The 20495-nt window shown below is 39.1% G+C and overlaps 1 protein-coding gene across 1 annotated transcript; it reads right to left on the minus strand.

Annotated features, from left to right (window-relative positions):
• Window positions 1-10847: 10847 nt before the first annotated feature.
• On the minus strand, window positions 10848-16215 carry copz1 (COPI coat complex subunit zeta 1). The gene is made up of 9 exons (XM_073471070.1): window positions 16131-16215; window positions 15600-15668; window positions 14834-14915; window positions 14637-14728; window positions 13689-13744; window positions 13496-13573; window positions 12279-12330; window positions 12150-12188; window positions 10848-11480 (listed from the first exon to the last, which is right to left on the minus strand). The coding sequence occupies exons 1-9, from the start codon at window positions 16146-16148 to the stop codon at window positions 11433-11435; spliced, it is 534 nt and encodes a 177-aa protein (XP_073327171.1). The 5' UTR covers window positions 16149-16215; the 3' UTR covers window positions 10848-11432.
• Window positions 16216-20495: the final 4280 nt, after the last annotated feature.

Below are 20495 nucleotides of genomic sequence, written 5' to 3' on the forward strand. Positions count from 1 at the left end.
ATAGAATCCATTAACTTTTGGTGCAGATCTGGATGAAGGGATGGATCCAGGAATTTTTTTCGCACTTTCTTTAACATCGCGAAATAGGATATTTTCATCATTTTCATTAATTTCTCAGGGAATAATCGCTGTATTTAGGTGGCAGGGTATCTATGAGTGGGTACAATTTGATGTGGATCCTAGATCAGGTGATCTTAAATTATGGTAAGCAGTTATGGTTGGTTTTATATCTAGAGTGATAGAGGGCTACTGAGTTTGATATTGGACTAGGCTTGATTGAATTAGTGGGGACTGTTGGGCCTTGGAAGAGGTATGTGCTCTACTGAGTGCCATTCAAGTGTAAAGGTGCACTATGTAGTTTTGGGGAAGAAATTTTAATCAAAGGAAAAGATCTTCATTGACTGATTTTTGTTTTAAAGCCTAAACAAACTAAATAAACGTTCTTAATAAACTGTCCTTAAAGGACAACACAATTTCATACTATTTTACTTTGTTTATATTTGGCGGACCCTGCCACCTTTCTAGCTTCAAACAGTGTTCTGGGGACCTTATTTTGCTCTGAGAAGAGCTTGTTTGTATGATAAATATTTGAGTTTGTATTATCTTCTCTAATTTATATTGTAAACATCCAAATTCTGATTTTTAATTCCTTCTCCATTCCTTCTACATACACTTCAGTATAAACCATACAACTATGTTAAATAAAGATTAAAGATACACAAAAGAACATATATATAGGCAAATAAACATAACAGAAGTACATTAACATTGCACATCATCATTTGATATCTTCCTCTAGATGTTACTTTTATATAATAATGTGATAAATGATACCAGACCTGGTAACATTTTCCTTCGTCATTGTTTAATCTGGCCATCCTCAGTTCAAAGGAGGCATTAGTCATCTGCCTAACCCAGTCAGTAAATTCTGGCCGAGTCTGGCTCTTCCAGTGGTGAAGAATAATTCTGGCTTCAGTGATGAAACCTGTCAATGCTAAACCAAATTCCTGATGGTAGATCTGATCTGTCTGCCAGTAGACAAAGTTGCCAAAATTCTGATAAGGAGCTCTCAAGGCCATCCACCCAATTTTCAAGTAACTTCTTTCCAAAAAGGAAAAACCAAAGAACATTCCCACAATGAGTGTAAGAGGGTACCTGCCTCTACACGACAGGAGACCAATTTAATGAGTTTGCAAATACAATTTGATTACAGAAGTTGCTAAATTAAACACAGCAATCAGCCCTGTATACATGATAAATGTGAGTATATATATATATATATATATATATATATATATATATATATATATAAAAACATGATTTGTTATAAAAGTTAGTGTTAAGAAGTATTATAGCCAAGCTGGGTAATCAAACAGACGTAAAAGTCTGTGTGGTGATAGCTGATCCCCACATTCCTCAGAGAGGTGGAGGGAATTTCTTCGAGTACACTGCCCCGTCATTTGGCCTGCATGGGTATTGCCACATCAGTCGTACGTTAGGAAGTACAGATCATACCCTTTAGCACCTTCCTCTTTGCTATTGACCAGTTCCTTAATTAAAGCATTAGGATTGGCAGGATGAGATCAGCCTGAAGGCTGCTGGGAGTGTGCGCCTTCCCCCATGGGAGACATCCCCTCCCTCTGTAGCCTGATTTACAGCACCCACAGGCCCCCGGCACTTAACAATGGACCTCCTTTAAGTGAGGTAGATGGGGAGGAGACCAGAGCGGGGGAGATAACACTCCATCTTCATACACAAAGTGCTGAAATCATCGAGGTTCGAAATCATCTCCGCGAGACAGACTGATCATGGAGTCAGTCCGGAGGTAAAGTGTGGGAGTGCTGCTCAGTCTGGCTCACTCTATCAGGGAGGAGAGCTCTGTTGGAGAGTGATAGCCAACTCTCTACATGCTCACCTCTCCTGTCAGAGGGGGATAAAAAGAATAGGTCCTCCAAACAGAAATTTCCTGAATAACCAGTAAATCTAAGCTGACTGCTCACACTGTGGCTCTGTAAACATATGGGTGGTTCAGAGGTTTACAAAAACAAGCGTTCAGCAGGAGAAACGTTCCGTCTCCTACAAATGTTTGGATGCCCCCTGATCAAATACATCACAGGCGTACAGCGGATGATTGAAACCCTCCCAACAATAGCTCCTGCTATCTCCCTCTCCCCGAGGTGTGGGAGAGCCTTTTCATCTCAGGCTTTGATTAATAAAGGAATCGCTGGTTGGTTGAAAGCAGCGGTCTGCCCCCTCCACACACACCCCCCTGAGCATCCATCATGCCAATGACAGCCCACCTCTCCGTGTTAATTAGCGGTGATATTTAAGCTGTCTGAGGTGCTCCATGGCCGTCAGCGTGGTGGTGGTGCTGCTGATCATTAAATTTTCACTTCCTCTGTCCAGGTTACTCCCATTCTCCTGGACACCTCAGTGAACACGTCCTCAAACGTTCACACAGGCCAAGTGTGGCGATCAAGACATGACGAAGAATGAAAGAAAATGTAAAGAACAACTAAAGAGAGAACCAGGAATAATATGAATCCACTGTTAACGTGACCTCGTTGTTGCACTCACTCATTTTAATGTTAACCCAACTGTGTTAGCATAAATGTAAAAACATCAATTTGACTTATCACACTCGCTCAATAATTATTTGATATTGCATGAAAGAATTCACCATCAATCTAAAGTTCTCGTCAAACAATGAGCAGTGAAGGTGTGAGTGCATTACTTATTAATGATTACCAAATATTGTAATATTCTCTAATACTGGGGGCTATTATTCAGAGATAAATTATGTATGTAGCTCAATCCTGGTCTGCCTTATAACCAAAAGGCATCCTGCACCAATATGAGAACTTTAGTGATATAAAATTAAAGAACAGCTGGGTTAAGTGAAGGGTCTTAGCAAACGGCAGCCATTTTACACCAATCTGAGATGGACAAAATGGCTTCCAGAGTGTAAACAAAGTTGGTGTGTGCAGACCCTTAAGGTGCCAGGGTGCTACTGTTACCAAAATGTAGTAAACATATGAAAGTTACCGACGGGATGTCTGCCAGCCACCTGCCTCACACAACATCTCTGATGGGAAATATTCTGTCACAAACTGTCCCATATTCACACGTCTGCCAGTACTTTTCTAATTAGTGCAACTCAACAAGATTAATTAGTCTCTGCACATCAGTCCCAGTACTCAAAATACAACACAGAGGAGAAGAGAAGCGAAAGCCATCACCCATCTGACTGGTAACAGGGGAAAAGACAAGTTCGGCCTACTTGCATATTTTGATACATTCAAATCATGAATATTCATGCGTGAAAATTAATCTCCAGTCAAGTCAGAACTTGCAACCTGAGTTTTGACAATTAACTTTTTGCAGTTTGTCTTTATTGGATACAAATACAGAGTGAAGCCTGAAAGAGAAACGGGTTGGGCGAAAACAACTATAAGCTTGACCAACAGTCTTTGAACATGTGACCCATCATGCCCTTTTTCACAGAAGTAGTTTTGGCATGTCATCGTAGGAAAAGCAAAGGTGTAAATAAAAAAATAATGAATTCTATTTACAGGAGCTGCTTCAGTTTAAAGATCCTGGAGATGTGCATGCTGGCTCACTGTCACGCCATTTGGGCTGGGCAATATACTGATATTATATCATTATTGTGATATGAGACTATATATCATCTCGGATTTTGGATATCGCTATATTTTGATATAGTATAAGTGTTGTCTTTTCCTGATTTTAAAGGCTGCATCACAGTTAAGTGATGTAATTTTCTTAAGTTATCAGACTGTTTTACTTGTTCCAATACTTGCCTTTACCCACTTATCATTACATCCACATTACTAGTGGTTATATATCTAAAATCTTATTGTGTTAATATTTTGTGAAAGCACCAACAGTCATCCCGACAATATTGTCCCAATATCGACATTGAGGTACTTGGTCCTAGCATTTATGATTCCTAGGATTTATAAAGTGTCACCTGTGCTTTTCCAGTCAATGACAAGTCAAAATGTCTACTGTGAAAAAGGTCTATTATATCACTTTAACACTGACATTAGTGCGTATACGCAGGTTTTTAAAGCGCTCACCAAAACAGGCGATTAAGTCCTTTCACACTGCCAGTAGACGAATTTGCGCTGTTGTTGTTTTTTCTTGTGTCATCAGGGAACAGTAGAGGGAACTCGCTATGTTCGAGCGCTGCCTGAACAGAGACAAATTTAAAAGAATTAACAAGACAGCAGGCTTAACTTAACAACACACATCATAGCATTGCGCCTGAAGAGTGGCGAATATATTTGGTGTTCACCTGGGTGTTGTGTTCACATTACAGCCAATCGAAGGTGGACACAAGAAATACCAGTGGCTACTGCAGAGTCTATTGACCCGGTAGTGAATGCCAATTGTACACATTCACATTGAAGACAAAAGCCAGATGCTAGCGTGTGTTTGTGGCTATTTCAACCAGTGTGCAAAGGGTATTACACAACTTATGTATGAGTTTCTTATGTGTAGTCCTCAATCCACACTATCACTCAATATCAGCCTCAATGAAAGAATGTTTTTCTAGTCAAGATCAGGAGGCTGCTGAATATGAGGGTTTCCTGCTCTACTATTTACACCTTTGCTAACACTCTGCAGTGTATGTAGATATATTTACAAAGATCAAGTTCAGTTGTGCAGGACCTTGTTGCTGAGATTTATTTCGCCACACAGTCATCCACATTCCCCTTGACAGGATGAATGCCCCGGTGCCCTGCCGACTGTGTAAAAATCACTTTCCAATGGAGGTGCGTTCAGCCTCGACAGATACATTAACATGCCTTGGCCTTATGCCACCCTATTAATCCACAGCTTGTTGGTACACGTTTGGACTGAGCTGCTTCTCTGGGGAACGACCAACCAGCCACAACAAGAAGAGTCCATATTTGGCCTTCAGAGGTGCTGCATGCTCACTGCACTGTGGGGAGACATATTTATCTGGGAAGACACAACCTTTATGTTCCATAGACCAGAAACACATTTACAAATATAGTGAGACATGGAAATTAAACCAACCATCCATTGAATTAATCAGAATACTATTCTTCAGTAAAGCTTTTTCCTTGCTAGAACTGTAGAGCAGAACAAGGTTCACAAATAGAGCACGATTCTACAGAAAAGACCTCATTGAAAAGGTTAACCCTACGCAGGTATATTTGTCTCATCTCTTCTAACACACCGACAAACTATCAATCATTCCCCTGAGTTCAGAGGGATCATGTCTCTTTAAGATGTAAAACCTGTTTTCTTTCTCTTACATGGCACATTGTCAGAGGGCACGCTGCGTAACCCCAAGTTATCAAGTTCATGAGAAGGTCTCCGATGAAATTACGCAATCCCGCTTGACAAGGCAAGTCCAGGGCTTTCCTCAGTCTCTTTATTTCCCGACAATTTTCCACTTGAGCAGACGACCTCAAGTGTGAAGTGAAAGAGTAAAGAGAGGGATTTGATATCCAAGGGAAACGGTGCATGAATCCACTAGGGGTTGATAGACAGGGCAGGGGCAGCCATGCTTTTTACCCTTAGAGATTTCCGTGGGTCAAGGCTGTTACAGGGCCACATTCTCGCTCTTCTTGATCCTGTCAGGACAGACTGTCAGGCTGATGAAGAGATAGGCTGCAGATAGATGATGGCGTTGCACGAACACTGAGGCTGCAGTGAGCAGATACAGTAGTCAGACGCCAAAGTGACTTTGGCAGTTTGCTTCTGCTGATCAGATATGCGATAGACATGTGATTTAGGATCTTTTGACTCCCAAGTCAAACAAGAACCTGCTGATCATGAGAGTTGTGGAATGAGAGAAGAAGGAAGACAAATGCACATTCCCACGCAGGTAGAAAAACAGAGGTAGAGATGTGCCTGGATGCATGCAGACATGTCCCATCATACACATTACTTGGATTTTTTAAATATTTTTTGAAGCACTCAAAGCATTTCTGGATAGATAACTAGCATTTTCCCCCATCACACATTTCTCTGTTCTTCCTCTGTGCTCACAAGAAGGTCTCTTCTCTCATGACGTCAGGACTATTATACTCCAGCGCCACCCCCCTTCAGGGATAAGATTTTACGATTGCAACCTGACACCGTTTCTGTGTCCTATAAGCGACAGAGCTGTAACTCACTTCAAAGGCAGGAGGCATCAAATCACAGTGCACCCATAAATTAACCTGTCGAATCTTGGCCAATGAGGAGGCAGTGCTAAATCTCAGCTGTCACGCTGGCGGCCAATGGAAAGACGATGGCAGTAAATCTGTCAGGGCCGCGTCTGTTAACGGTGTTGTGGTGTGGTTGGGGAATCCACGGGGAGGGAGGGGAGAAAGTGAGAAAGAGTGGATGACAGAGGGAGGAGGGAACAAACGGAGTGTTCACAGCTATGCAACGAGAAAATGCTTTTCTTTACATTCTTTGGCCCGGCTGATACAAAAATACATCCTCACATATTGTAGTTTAACAGTGGAAAGTGTGCAGAGGAATTTTTTCAAGCAAAACAAGACTAAACGCGGGCAGAAAAAAACAGCAGAAACAGACTATATGTCTCCTGATGGATGCAGTGGGAGTTGGATAACACCAGCAGAAACACTCATAAAGCTTTACAACCAGCATGGCTGCGTCTGATGTTGACTGTCTACAGTGAAAATGACTGATGGCCCTTCTTTAGTGCTCTTCTGCATCATTGCTACAGCAAAACTTAGTGTTGACTGTTTGATAACAGCAGTAACCGAGTAACCTCTGACTGCCATGACACTGCACCATCAGGAGAGTCAGCAGGCGCCCCGGCTAAACGCTACCCTCTGGATTACAGGGAGTGTCCAGTGGAGCCCATCCACTAACCAGATGTGCCCCAGTTGTGCGGCTTCAGAGGATGATGAGTTGCCCCTGCGGCACAGCAGACCTGAGCAACTATGTTTGAGGATTTTTGTTTTGCCACGGAGAAACACAACATGGTGCTGCTGCATCTAACCAGCACCAGCTTTGACCAGAGAGTGTTTTCACCTCCACTATCACTCTTCTGAAGCACACTTTCAGTAAAGAGTAATGCACTGCACTGGCACAAGAGAACTGGGGGGAGAGCAGCAGAGGGAAAACACATCAGGTAGAATATTTCCTCGATTAACAATGCCCTTGGTGGTGCACTTTCATTATCCTATCAAAGTTGAACATTTTCATGTAATAAATCTTACAGGTATCATAAAAAGAACTGGTTCTGCAAAGGCAATGCTATTCCAACCCAAAGAAAAAAGCTTTCCCTTAACAAAGCCCACAATTTTTTCAGCAACCTGTAACGACATCCAATAAACCAGCCACATTTGTGGTGACATTTTTATCTTACATCAACAAAAAAAATTAAACATTAGCATCAGAATTTACAGTCATCTTATGTCATTACTATGAATACTTTTTTTTTCTTCAGAAACATAAACAACGTGTTGAGTTATGGCAAAGGCAGGCAGGAGTGCAATGGTGGAGGTGTTGTTTTTGGCTGGCTTTTCCTCGAGCGGCCATGATTCTCTATTCTATGGGAATCCATAAACAGACCCGGAGAGGGCAACTGGGGCCATAAACCACATCAGGCTGCTGAGATGCTGCTGAAGCGAGGGGAGCAGGCCTGGGCTCATACCTCTTCCTCTATGCACGCACACACAACCACACGCGCTTTCAGCAGCCTTTAATGACCTATTTCAAAATGCTATGTTAACAATGATTCTGCAGATACGATGCCAGTTTAATTTATTTTTAAAACGGAGTAAATGCAGCTCAACAATAGATGTACTGATCTCCTTTTCCAAACATGTTAACATCATTACGATAAGTCTTATCTGCTGGTTGGAAATGTGAAAGCAGTAGAAGTAAAATAGCCTTGTTAATTTTAATACACTTGGTCATTAAACATCATGTGGGTCTTGGCCTTTGTCCTGCTCAGACAATATAATGGCACTTCCTTTAATATGTTTACTGTATTGGATCCAACATGCTGTCATTGTTTTCCCCAGTGTTGTTTCTCTTCGGCAGGGCAAGCCATTGGATGGGTGCTCAGGCCCATTGACTATGACATAAAGACTCTGTAAGCTTACAGATGATGATAATTTATTGACTCTAATTCACACAGTACGCTCACACACACACACCGAAGAGAAAGAGAGAGACTCTTTCACTGTATGCATCGATCAATTACAAGGCTCTAGCCCACACGTCTCTGACAATTTTACTGCATGTTATGTACAGCATGTCAAGCCATGGCGTTTCAAACTGTTATACTCATGCCTGTATAATTAATATAAATTACCTCGCTGGTTTTTTATGATGGTGCAACTGTAATTAGTGGATGAAAGCAAGTCACAGCACCCTCGATGGTGCTGCAGGGCTATCTTGATGAAAAGCGAGGGGTCTGGACAGGCACCTTGGGTGGGATCGGTTTTAACCCTCTCTGCTTCCCGCCATGCCCTCGCTGGGATCTCATCTAATCACATTTACTGCTGTCTGCTTCTGCTAACCCCGTCCTCTTTAACCTTCATGTTTCCTCCCCTTCACTGAAACCACACGCTGAGACAGAAGCTGTCCTCATTATACCAACAAACTGGTGCGATAACAGTAAACTGGTACGATAATGGAGTCCATTTATAATGATTACTTGTTCCTTTCTTACTGCCCTTTCTCCAGTAAAAACACTTAGTGAGTGGCATCAACATAGACTCCGTTCATGCTATCTGTGCAGCCATAAAGAGCCACAGATTCAAGGGCTGAATCAAACTGGAGCACAGCCAAGACAATAGGTCTACAGGTCAGAGCCAATAACAGTTTCATTCACTACACTCCTCTCTGTTATGTGAAAACATCAACTCACATGCTTGCATCCAGGCACACTCACACACATTCAGCTGCTTTGTTCTGTATCAGCTGCTGTCTGCCAGCAGTTAACTGTGATTGATACACAACATGGAGTGAGCTTTTTTTTTTTTAGTGTTTTAGACATTTAACCTAAAAAAGAGAAGAGGTTATTTTATGGTATTCAGAAGATCATTTGCAAAATGTTTCTCATGTATAGAGATACATGCTATGTTGATATACGGTATAAGAAAAAATTAGGAACTTATTGTGTAACAAAGAATAGCTACGGTGTAGAGCTTTATTTGAAGTAAAATTTTTAAAAAAAACAAAGATCCCTACATGCTCAGTTGTATTCAGGAACATTACCATTAGCCCTTGGTTTAACGCAAATCCAGAGGACAGACTTTGTTGTGTGAGTTTCTGTCATGTCTACGAGGATGTAAAGGATGAACTTTTAACTAAAATATCCTCCATTTATACTGATTTCTTTTGGCTAAATGATGATGAAAAACTTGAGTTGGGCTTCAGGAAGGGAATCATTTTTTGTACCCTTTGTCAAGCTTGGAAGAGAAGGCACATTATCCTGTTTAAGACTGAGCTGCAAAATAAACTGTAGTTTTGAAATAAAATGAAAACTAATTAAATGTTTAATTGCCGCAACTGTACTTTTGGTGTCTATATAAATATATGAGGGTTGGGCACTTTGTGTGCATCACACAAAAATATAAGAAATGAAATCAATAAATACTTTTATTTTTCTATTTTTTCTAAATTGAGCTGGGCAAATGAAATCAATTAAGTGCCATGGCCTGGAATACTTCACGTATTTTACTTCTAACAGAAACACAAAGCATAAAGACTGTGCACACATTTTCTATCCTTTGTGTTTGTGATTGATGGAAGCAGCTTCCATCAAAGAAGAACCACAAAGATTTAGCTGATTATTTGACAGTGGAAGATGTATAAAATTTCCCATCGGGCAAATAAAGGGTGAAATGCTCTAATTTACCTTCTGCATTCCAACATTACCAATTATGCGTGTGATCAATTCTGCAAACTGCTCCAGGCCATAGACTTCTTCTACATCAAGAGCACTTATTCACTTTGATGTCAAACTTATTTAGACATAGATAAGTGAGAGAAAAATGAGCTGGCAACATGCCAATTTGTGATAGGGCTACAAACTGGGGCTTAATGACTTTCGAGTCAGGCCAACAGACATGCCACGGCATGCCAAGTACAGTACGAGGAGGGAGGACACATGATCTGAAACAAGGCCTGCTAGCTCTTATGGTTCAAATTAGGCATGGTGGCAACCAACACAAATCTCTGCTAGCCTAAAATACCTTCTCAGTAATCTGCCTGAGAGCATATGGGGATACCTACAGATAGATCATTTCTTCTCCTGTAATATGCAGCAGGTAACACCGTGATGTAGTGCCCATTCTCACATGCGTTCCTCTCCAGAGCGTACCCTTAATTTGCATCAAAATGAGTGTATGAGGCTAGTGTGTGATGGGGGGGTGCACACACGTTGAGGAACACAATTCATGATGCACAAAGCAGCTCTCTACGGAGTAGAAATGAATCAAGTATAACTCCATAAAACTTATCTGCATGTCACAGAAACATAGTACGGCAGTAGCTCCTGATCATAACCGCATGAATGAGTCTCCTCCCTTCTCTACCTCCTCGTCTACGGCTCTAATGTACCTCAGCCTCGCACTCTGCTGCAGACACCAGGAGATGGAGCCCTCGCTCTAGTGTTTCTGGCTCTGGCTGAGGTCTTGCAGAACAAAGACCGTGTAGCATGGCACCTCTGAAATAAGGAAACACCAACTCTTAAAAGCCAGCACATTTTGCAGATATAAAAACTATGACAAATCATTTTAAGAGCATGAAATCTGCTCTACAGTTCAACACACAGAAGGAAGAAGTGTTAAGACATATCACAGCTGATCATAAAACAGTGTCAACAAACATTTATTAAAAGTATCAGATGATGGAAGATCTCCGTTCAAAACATACCTCTGGGTTCACAGGTACGACAACAGTACTGGTTTTAAGTTTTAATCGCAATATTTTTGTAATTTAAATGATAGAGGTAGTGCCTCAATACTCTCTACAGTAATCTGGAGTTAACAACAAGGTGCTGTCATACAGGATTTAACTCTTGTTCAAGGAGACACATGGAATGTTGCCACAGGCCATAATGAGGTTTATCGATGTTTCATAGACAGATAGGTCTGTTTAATAAACACCCAGGTTCTGTAATGACAAAACAAAGAAACAAAAACAGGCGGCCCTGGTACTGGAATGTACGCCACATCTTATCCTCATGTTGATTATGTCTTACAATGCAAGCCTGTGCATAAAGAGAAAAAAAGAAACTTTGTCAAGCAGTAGTCCTGGGAGTGTGACTGGATCAGCCACCGGTCATCCTCACAGCTTTGATTGAAGGAGTGGAAATCGGAGGGATAGGAGTATGTGGATCAGTGCCATGAAGACTGGGCTGAACAGCGGCTCACTGGTAGACTGGTGCAGGAGTGACTCTATCGTAGGAGAGACCACTTGATCTGTTCTTTGGCAGACTGAAGAACCTGTGGAAGACAACCGAGTTTTATCAAGCAGATCACTCTAAAAACAAACATTTAACTGCACCAGCCAGTGTACGAATGGCTACAGTGTGAGATACCAAGGAAGTATCAAATAACACAAAATCAAAATGGAGTTGCTTTTTGTTGATGAGACTGAAGGAAAGAGCGTGACGAAAAGTTGCACATAATTGTCAAAAACAGAACAAAGGAGCACGAACGAGTAATGTAAATGAAGAGAAATATGCAAGACCTAATTAATCATCTTAATTCATTGAATGATAGCTGAATCATAACCATAAAGTATGGGGATTGGGGACAGCCATTAATCACGGCCAGAGGAGGGATGGCGGTAGCCAGTCTCAGGCCTCTTAAATGACAACATTAATCAAGAGGAGCTCACACACAGGCAGACTCATGTAGGAACTAAAAGACAAGAACCACTGTTGGCTACCTACCACCAAATTATTAGTAATCATGTACACGGTCATGCATGCAAGACAGTGCAATATATGACAAGCTAAAGGCGAGTGACAAAGTAGGAGTAGAGGAGAATGACACTGTAACAATGCCCTTGTATTCATAGGATCTGTAGTAACATGTTTTAACAGTCAATAAACTAATGGAGCTTTTACACTTTATAGCAGAGAGAGGAGCAAGGAATGTTTTTCTCACCTGTGTGACCGTTTGCTCTGTCAAAGGCACATCATCCCCCTGCAGAAACAATTATGTCATGTTTACAAGATGACATAACCAACATCAAAGTATGTTGAATATTTCTGAGTGTAGAGGAGAGGAGCTTACTCTGAGAGCCACACGGTGCACAACTTGCTGCGGGTCACTCTCCAGAATCACCCTGCAGGAGGCAGCAAAGAGACAGAAAAGAGCAGTCAGATCACCTCTGCATTATCTTCTGCACTAATGGATGCAATATGCACACAAGACTGTCCTGGCTGACGGTGGAGGCTAAATTTAAAACAAGCCTCATCTTCTTTTGCTCCAGACTACACAAATTCTGAACCGACTTTTTTATGAATTTGACAGAGTACCAAAACCCAGTTAAAGACGGACCCATTTATTGCTCTATTTGTGCTCTCACCTGATCCTCTCCAAATGAACTCTTCACAATCAGGAATAGGGCTGCGCAATTAATCGCAAAAAATTGAAATCGCAATATGACTAAGTGCAACATCCAAATTGCAAGAACTGCAATTATCTTATAAAAAGGTCAAATGTGTCACAAAACAGTGTTTTAATGAAATGTTGTAGTGTTGCAGAGATGCTCTGGCACACAAAGCTTGTTCTCCAGATGTAATAAAACATGTTTGTTTGGCAGAGACCGGGATAAATGCCACATCATCATTTTACTAGTTTTTCAATGATAATGAAAACTGTGATGTAAAATTTAATCATCCATAATAATCATGAATTATATCGCAATCACGTCATCTGTCAAAACAATTGCAAGATCACTTTTTGACCATATCGTGCAGCCCTAATCAGAAATAATATATATATATATATATATATATATATATATATATATATATATATATATATATATATATATATATATATATATATAAAATATAATATAAGCCTTTATGTCTAATTCCTCTGGAAATATCCATAACCCCTATCTGTATCTCTGTGGCTTAAGGATGCAATGTCTTTTCTTAAATTAGAAAAAAAAAAAAAGTTTAACAGTGAAAGGCAGCTCTCCTCGGTTTACCCAAAAATGGAACTTTTTCATAAACTACTTTAGTTCCTTACCAACCTTGTCCGTGAACTAATTTCCCCCACACTGAATGTGTCACACACACAAAAAAAAACTGAAATTGTGAAAAGAGATAACTGCCTATTTTTAGCAGATTTACCAGCGTTTAAAAAGCCTGCATATATGCGCTAATTTCGGTGTCAAAGTGGTACTAGAGAAAAAATGCTGCGTTAACACCGCAGTCTTTTTTTAAAGGAGATATGACTTCGCATCAAAAGTTTCAAGCCACTCAATTCTTACTTACCCTCCATCTACAATTTCATCCACAGCCAGGAAGAGCCCCTCCATATTCTCCAACAGAGCCCTCCTCTCAACATTTTTTCTACAGAGTAATAACAAATATACATGTCAAGCTTAACTTTTAAACAACAAAAATAAATTTATGGAAAAAGTTTAATTGCAGTTTTGTAGAATAAAGAACAGCTGCCAAGACATACCTCAACATCTGACTGAGCGAATCAAAAAGGCAATTGAGAACAGCCATAAGCATAAGCTGTTGATAATAAAAGAATGTATTAGAATCTGTTCATTTCTAATGGGCTCCCATTGTTTTTCTATCATCTGGGGATAAAAACAAATCAGTCACGAAACAATCACTTGTTATGGAGTTAACAATATTTTCTTTACACCTTAAGGTGCCTCATTTCTTCTACCTAAGGCAAACTTTATATCCATCTGAACAGCCTGTTATAAATATCAGACACATAAACTGTACAACAAAAAAACAAAAACATTTTACAATGGATGACTTATGGATTGTTACTTTAATTACAAAGTAAGTATTCTATGTTTGTAAAATATAAAAAGCAAATATAGACAGATTAGTTCACATCGACAGACATTATTATTTAGATTGTTTAACAACATAAAATGCATGCACAATATTGATAGGGCAAAGAAAACCCACATAATAGACACATCATTTGATCTGATCTGAATACAGTTTGTCATTATTGTCATCTACACAACCACAAATGTCATGTAGAAATACTATGTGCTTTGCTCTAAATAGGTTAAAATATTATTTCACAACCACAATTTTGAAACCAAGTTGTAGTTGGTGAAAGGTTAAAAAGATTTAATGAATGCATTATGGGCTGGGCAAAATTAAGACTCATTGTAAGAGGCAGCTCAAGCTTGTGAATAATTAAATTGGAATATCACATTACACTGGGGAAACAGTGGGCAACACTGGGAAAATCAGTGGTCAAAAGTTACTGTTTCATCTCCTCTGATTCAAACCATCACATTAGCTGTAAGAGACAGGATGGGATTACTAACACTTTTGGTAAATTGTTTTTGTGTGGATTTGTTCATTGCTCAATAGTTGGGTTTCAACTCTTATTTAATCATGCTTCGTTACAAAATCCTAAAATCCGGCTTACCTCATTTTCATGGGAACTTCCAATCACATAAAAGAAGAGGTCTATGTTGCTCTTGTAGACAACAGTGAGGCCCTCAAGTAGTGCTATCTCACCTGAGGACACACAAAAAGCAACAATGCATGTTATTGACACGAACTGAAGCGGTAGAAGTGACTCCTTATTATTATATATTCTTTATTATGGTAAACACAGCTTACTGTCCGTCCTGTGTGTTTTGTTGAATATGTTCTTCTCAAACGCCTTCTGCTCCTTCACGCTCGGGTATGTATCGTCATAATACTGTAAATGAATGTAAAGCAAGTACATTATCATACATGGATATGTAAATCTATAACCAAGCACCCTTTAACCAATTTGATTTTTTCTTATCAAAGGATTAGGCTGGTGATATTCAGTATTTTTTCTTACTGTCAATAAATAAAACAATGCATTATAAGTCAGTCTGTCAATACTAACCCCAGCTGGTATCTGCTCTTTTGTAAATTTATCAAAAAATTTGTCACAAATACATAGTTTCATTTTTAAAAAGGCAAAATAATTACCAAAAAAGAACTAGGCACTGTTTTAGCAAACAGTATTCAATACAGGAATATTTTCTTTCTAAATTTTGGTGCACTATTGAGTATTTACAGCATCAGAGGAGATTATGTGTAAGTGACTCACAATAAACAGCTGTCCCCATGTTTATGATAAGTAAATAACATGTCATAGTGCAAAAGTGTTCTCTGATGTGTTTTAATAGTTTTTGGACAAACAAACAACAGAGATCTATGTTAGAGGGATAAGCTCTGTCAGGTTTTGACTATAGAGAAAAAAACTTAGCAACAGGCTAAATGTGGCGTTGGTTTTAATCTTTGAGGGAGATTTTTGTTAAGACAAATGTAGAATATCACAAGATTTATCCTTTAAGTTCAGCTGTCAACCAGTGAAGGTAATTTTACTCTCCACTTTTCTTCACCATACCTTGGCGTAAAGCCTGTCTCCATCGTTGTCCAGTATGAGAACTGCTTTGACGGTGTACAGGGATGGTTCCTGTTGAGGTAGATTATTGAAACTCATTGATCAGCGGCTCAAATTAATCAAACATATTTCGAAGTCAGGAATCAAACATGAACTAGCTAACTAGTCACAACAAACTCTGTCAGTGCGGCGGTGAAGCGCTAACATGGGATAAATAAAGCAAACACAATTACACCACAGTCACCAATATATAGCATTTGAGATGATTGCTTATTCTTGGAGTCAAAGGGAAGACATGGCACTTCCACATCACCAACAAACACATATAACGTTACACAGGAAGCTAACTTCTCTCAGGCTAGCTGGTTAGCCAACACAGGCAAACCCGTTCACGTTAGTCGAGTTAGCTCGATAGCTAAAATACAATACTACGGTAACTCAACATACAATTACGTGAAACTGTGATCATTCAATGCTTCAATGACACGTATACTGTGTCAAAAAACATATATATATAACATGGTCTAACATTACCAGTATGGGAGAATCCATCTTCTTTCTTGTTAGCAAACCAGCTAGCACTAGCAAGATAGCAGTCGTGGGCTACGTCATACGTACAGTAAATTAGGCTCCTTCGCATTGGCTGACGCAGGGCGCTGCGTTGTACGTGCAGGGCAAAGAGCAGTTCACTGCAGTCAGGAGAGAAACACACGTGATCTGTGCTCAATGTGAACTGAAATGCTAACTAACCACTCAGTGGGGAAAGTTGCAACTTGATAATGACCCTCAGGTAAAGGCAAACACTGAATATTCTCCACAAACTTTATTTTGGTGTTAGTCTATCCTCTACCTTGTAACATCACAACCCATCCGCACCCTGTTGTTTTCAATCATAAAAGTAAAACAAAGTTCTCCATTTCCCATGCAATGCAATGGAGTCTTTTTTAAACATTTCTTCTACAGTAGGGTTACCACTGAGGTCCATTTTAGAGTTCAGATCTCTACTACTGGTGCTGCAGTTAAAGCAAAACTAACTACTATTATTTTTACAAGACTGTATGGTAGCAAAAAACGCTCATTTACAAGCCTTTTTAGCTTGCTCGTACTCATCAACATCTTTTTTCAGGATCCTCCTACATTTAACCAAACCCAATTATCTTAGTTCCCACTTCTGGGAAGCACTTGGAAACCCAGGCTGATGGGGATTTCCCTCTATCTCACTCCACACATGACATCACTGTGTGGCCTTACTGTAAGATATTTTTGGGCTTGTGTTTCAAATAATACTGGAATATGCAGAGTTTTGAAAGGAAACAGCGCACAGCTATTATTTAACTGTAAAAAGTGTATGGTGAAAAGATACAAACTATTTTGACATGGCAACCATGAAATGTTGCAATACGGCACTATGTTTACACAATTCGGCCGCTATGATTTCAAAATGACCCCGACTGTAGAGACCACACTAATTTCTTTTGAATAAGTTGCATAAAAGATTTTATGTAGTTTCATCGTGCAACCCAGTGTTGGCAAATGACAGATAAATGTAATTCCTTGATTCATAGTTGAATCAACAATGGGTGAAGCATAATTTGACCTCTTCAGAAAATCTTCAGCACAAGACGTCCTTTTCAAGTTCAGCAAATATTTATATTTATAGTCTTGTCTATAGTTCACAAAGATTAAAAAGAGAAATTAACAACATAGCAACAGATAAATAGAAAAAAGTGATGTGATCGTATGGGCTGCTCCCCTCTCGTCAGCGTATGCCAGCAACCACAGCAGTTAGCAGTTCCCTTCCTCAGAACCAAGTGTTTCTTTTATCAGCATTAAGCAGAACTTCCGCCGACCAACATCCTCCTTTCCCTACCTAACCTCTCTGTGTCTGTATGACCGACCAGCCTTGACATTCAGTGTTCAGAACACATGCATCTAATCTCATGTATACAATTATGTACAATATATACACACACATGCACAAAGACTTACACAGCCCCTGAAGTTACTAATTTCTGTTTAATTGTATTATTTGTAATTGTGTTTTCCAACACCAGTTATATCGGATGTGAATGCATGAATTTAAAAAATGAAGGAGTGAATGAAAAGATCAGAAAACAATTGGGAAATACAGTACTGATGTTATGAAACACTATCTTTATCTGAACATCTTGAGATAAGCACTGGCCTGATGACATTCAGAAGAATGATGCAGCATGTTCAGGTTCCTCATTTGCTCTGTTTCAGGTAGCGACAAAATGTGAGCAACATGAGGGACTTCATCTACAGTTGCTCTGAGGAGGACTGCGTACGATAAAGATCAGTGGATCGAACTCACTCTTCCTTTACAGTTGAGAACCTACACATCATGAAATGAATGCTTCTACATATTATTGTTTTTACATCCCCTCTATTTGAGTTAGATATGAACAATGAAAAAAGAAGCAATATTTTCTTAACTTTCTAAAGTTCATATCAAAATTACAACTAGCTGGTCGATCAATATAAGAAAAAAAGAAGTAATACTCCATCTGCCCTCTCTTTTTTTTCCCTTCCCAGAAGCTGACTCCAAAAATATTCCCTTTTTTGATACCACAACCCAAGACACACATTCATTTTGTTTAGGAGTTAGGTGGTTTTTCCACTCATGTCTGATACAGCTTTCGGGATGTTAAAACAAAACCAAAGATGCCGCATTCCTCCATCTTTAATGAACAAGTGAAAAGCCATGGAAACACAAATAGACAAATAGAGAGGAGGTGGGGATCAACAAAACACGTCTGACCATTATTTCCACTAGATTGGATTTAGCACGCCCTTAGCACGAAATCAGATGGTCATTAAGAGAATTTACGCCTAAGTGAGTCAACTGTGGGCAGTTTCCAGCCAACATGTCGGGTATATTTTTGAAATTTGAAGCACTGAGGTGCACAGTGAGAAAAGGCTGACTGTCCTTGAGAGGTTCAGGCGAGCTGAAGAGCAGAGATGTCAAAGACTAATTGAAGCAAACAAACACAAACAGAGAACGTGGGCGTTGACCTGGGAACTGTGTCCAGATTCAAAACCACTGTGGTCGCAGTAATAACAGGGTGCTCTTTGGCATGCTATGGCAGCGGTTGAGTCAGGGGCTGGGTGCTAGGAACTTGGGTTGGGAAGTCCCTTCTTTGATTCCTGGTAGACATTCACCTTTCTTGACTCTGTCAGCCACCTACTTTTTCCATCTTAGAACAATGACAGAGAAAACATTGAGATTTATGTCTCAGTGGGATGTGATATTGTAATGGGCCAGACAAAACCTTCCATGTTCTCATGGTCTTTGAATATACAGAGCCTTACTGAAAGTCTTAACTCTGTTTTTGTTTATTACTGGCCCTGAAATGTATATTTATTTTACAATTTAAAAAAGTCAAGCTTCATGTCAGTATTCAGAACAAATGTTCACATTAATTACCCCAGTCGTATTTACTATCCTCACATCCTTTGTGTTCCCTTTGTAATTAAAAAATGCAAATGTTTATATGAATTACTACTGCAGTGTAGAAAAGGACATTGAAATGAGCTTAATCTTTTTAATGTCAAATGTAATGCGACCAGCTTTACATTTTGTTTCTGTATTCTTTATAATTTTCCTCCCCGGAGAAGTCAGTTTCTGTTATAAGAATCAGCATAAAGTGAACAAAGATCACATTTTAGATTATCTAACTTTTCACATGTGTTATTACTAAAGAGTGCAAACAATTTTAATCAATAAGTTTGTGTATATATATATATATATATTGTGTATATTTATACTAAATTGAGAATATTTGTAGCAATTTAAGTATACTTGTGGGCAATTTATTGGAGATTTGTTCAGGCTCCAATGATTAACTTTTATGTTCGACAGTTTCAAAAAAGGTGAATTTGCACATTAGAATTCAAGAAGGAAAGTAATTGTGACATCTTCTTTCAAATGGCTTTGCATTTCTGAGAAAAAGAAGGCATTCAATGTCGTCTCATGTATATTTTTCAATACAACGCTTTAACAACAGACAGCAAACAACAACAACAGGGTTTTTCTTCTTTTCAGCAAATTTACTGGTGATCCCTCATATCAGTTTATTCTACAAACGTGCATTTACATCTGTTTATTATTAAGTCTTTGGAAGGATCATTTTACATATATATATATACTTACTTAAGTATAAGTCATAGTTGAGTAAGAGTAAAGATACTGTGTTAAAGTATTACTTTGGTAAAATTGAAAGTCACCCATACGAATAGTACTTGAGTAAAAGTCTTAAAGCATCTGATATTAAATGTACTTAAGTATCAAAAGCGCTATAAGAGTAAATTACACATACATTTACATGTATGTTTATTTTGTATTCTCTGGGTCGACTGATTATCAGCCTGTACAATTATCAGATCCAATATTCAGCATTTTTCTGAATATTGGAATAAGTGTTTATTTATTTATTTATTTATTTATTTATTTATTTATTTATTTATTTATTATTACTGATAAACTAAATTAATTTAAAAAATGTGCTACTTTGGCAGTCATGAATTGTAGTGGAATGGAAGTATAAAGTATCAGAAAATGGAAATACTCAAGTACCTCAAAATTGTACTGATACAGTACTTAAGTATATGTACTTAGTTACATTCCATCACTGGCTGTAACATTTAGCTGTAGAACCTGAATTAACTGACCCATATTTCAGCATGCCCATCTTGTTATTCCTGTTATCATCAAAATATGCTTTAAGAGATGAAATCTATCCACCTTTTTGTACCTATTTATACAGTCTATGTGTCGTGCACAATGTACACAGTGGGGGGTCACTGATACAGCATGAAAGGTCTTGAATATTTCATGTGATGCAGATTAGTTCCAAAATGTAACATCTCCACTATCAG

Source organism: Pagrus major, chromosome 7, assembly GCF_040436345.1.
Source record: "Pagrus major chromosome 7, Pma_NU_1.0".
Lineage (NCBI taxonomy): Eukaryota > Metazoa > Chordata > Actinopteri > Spariformes > Sparidae > Pagrus > Pagrus major.

What these genes read in the sequence shown, in the direction of transcription:
- copz1 (XM_073471070.1), bottom strand. An exon ending in GAGACAGGCTTTACGCCAAG is followed by an intron (nt 14,916 to 15,599) that starts GTATGGTGAAGA and finishes ATTCATTTACAG; the next exon opens with TATTATGACGATACATACCC. An exon ending in TCGCTCAGTCAGATGTTGAG is followed by an intron (nt 13,574 to 13,688) that starts GTATGTCTTGGC and finishes ATTACTCTGTAG; the next exon opens with AAAAAATGTTGAGAGGAGGG.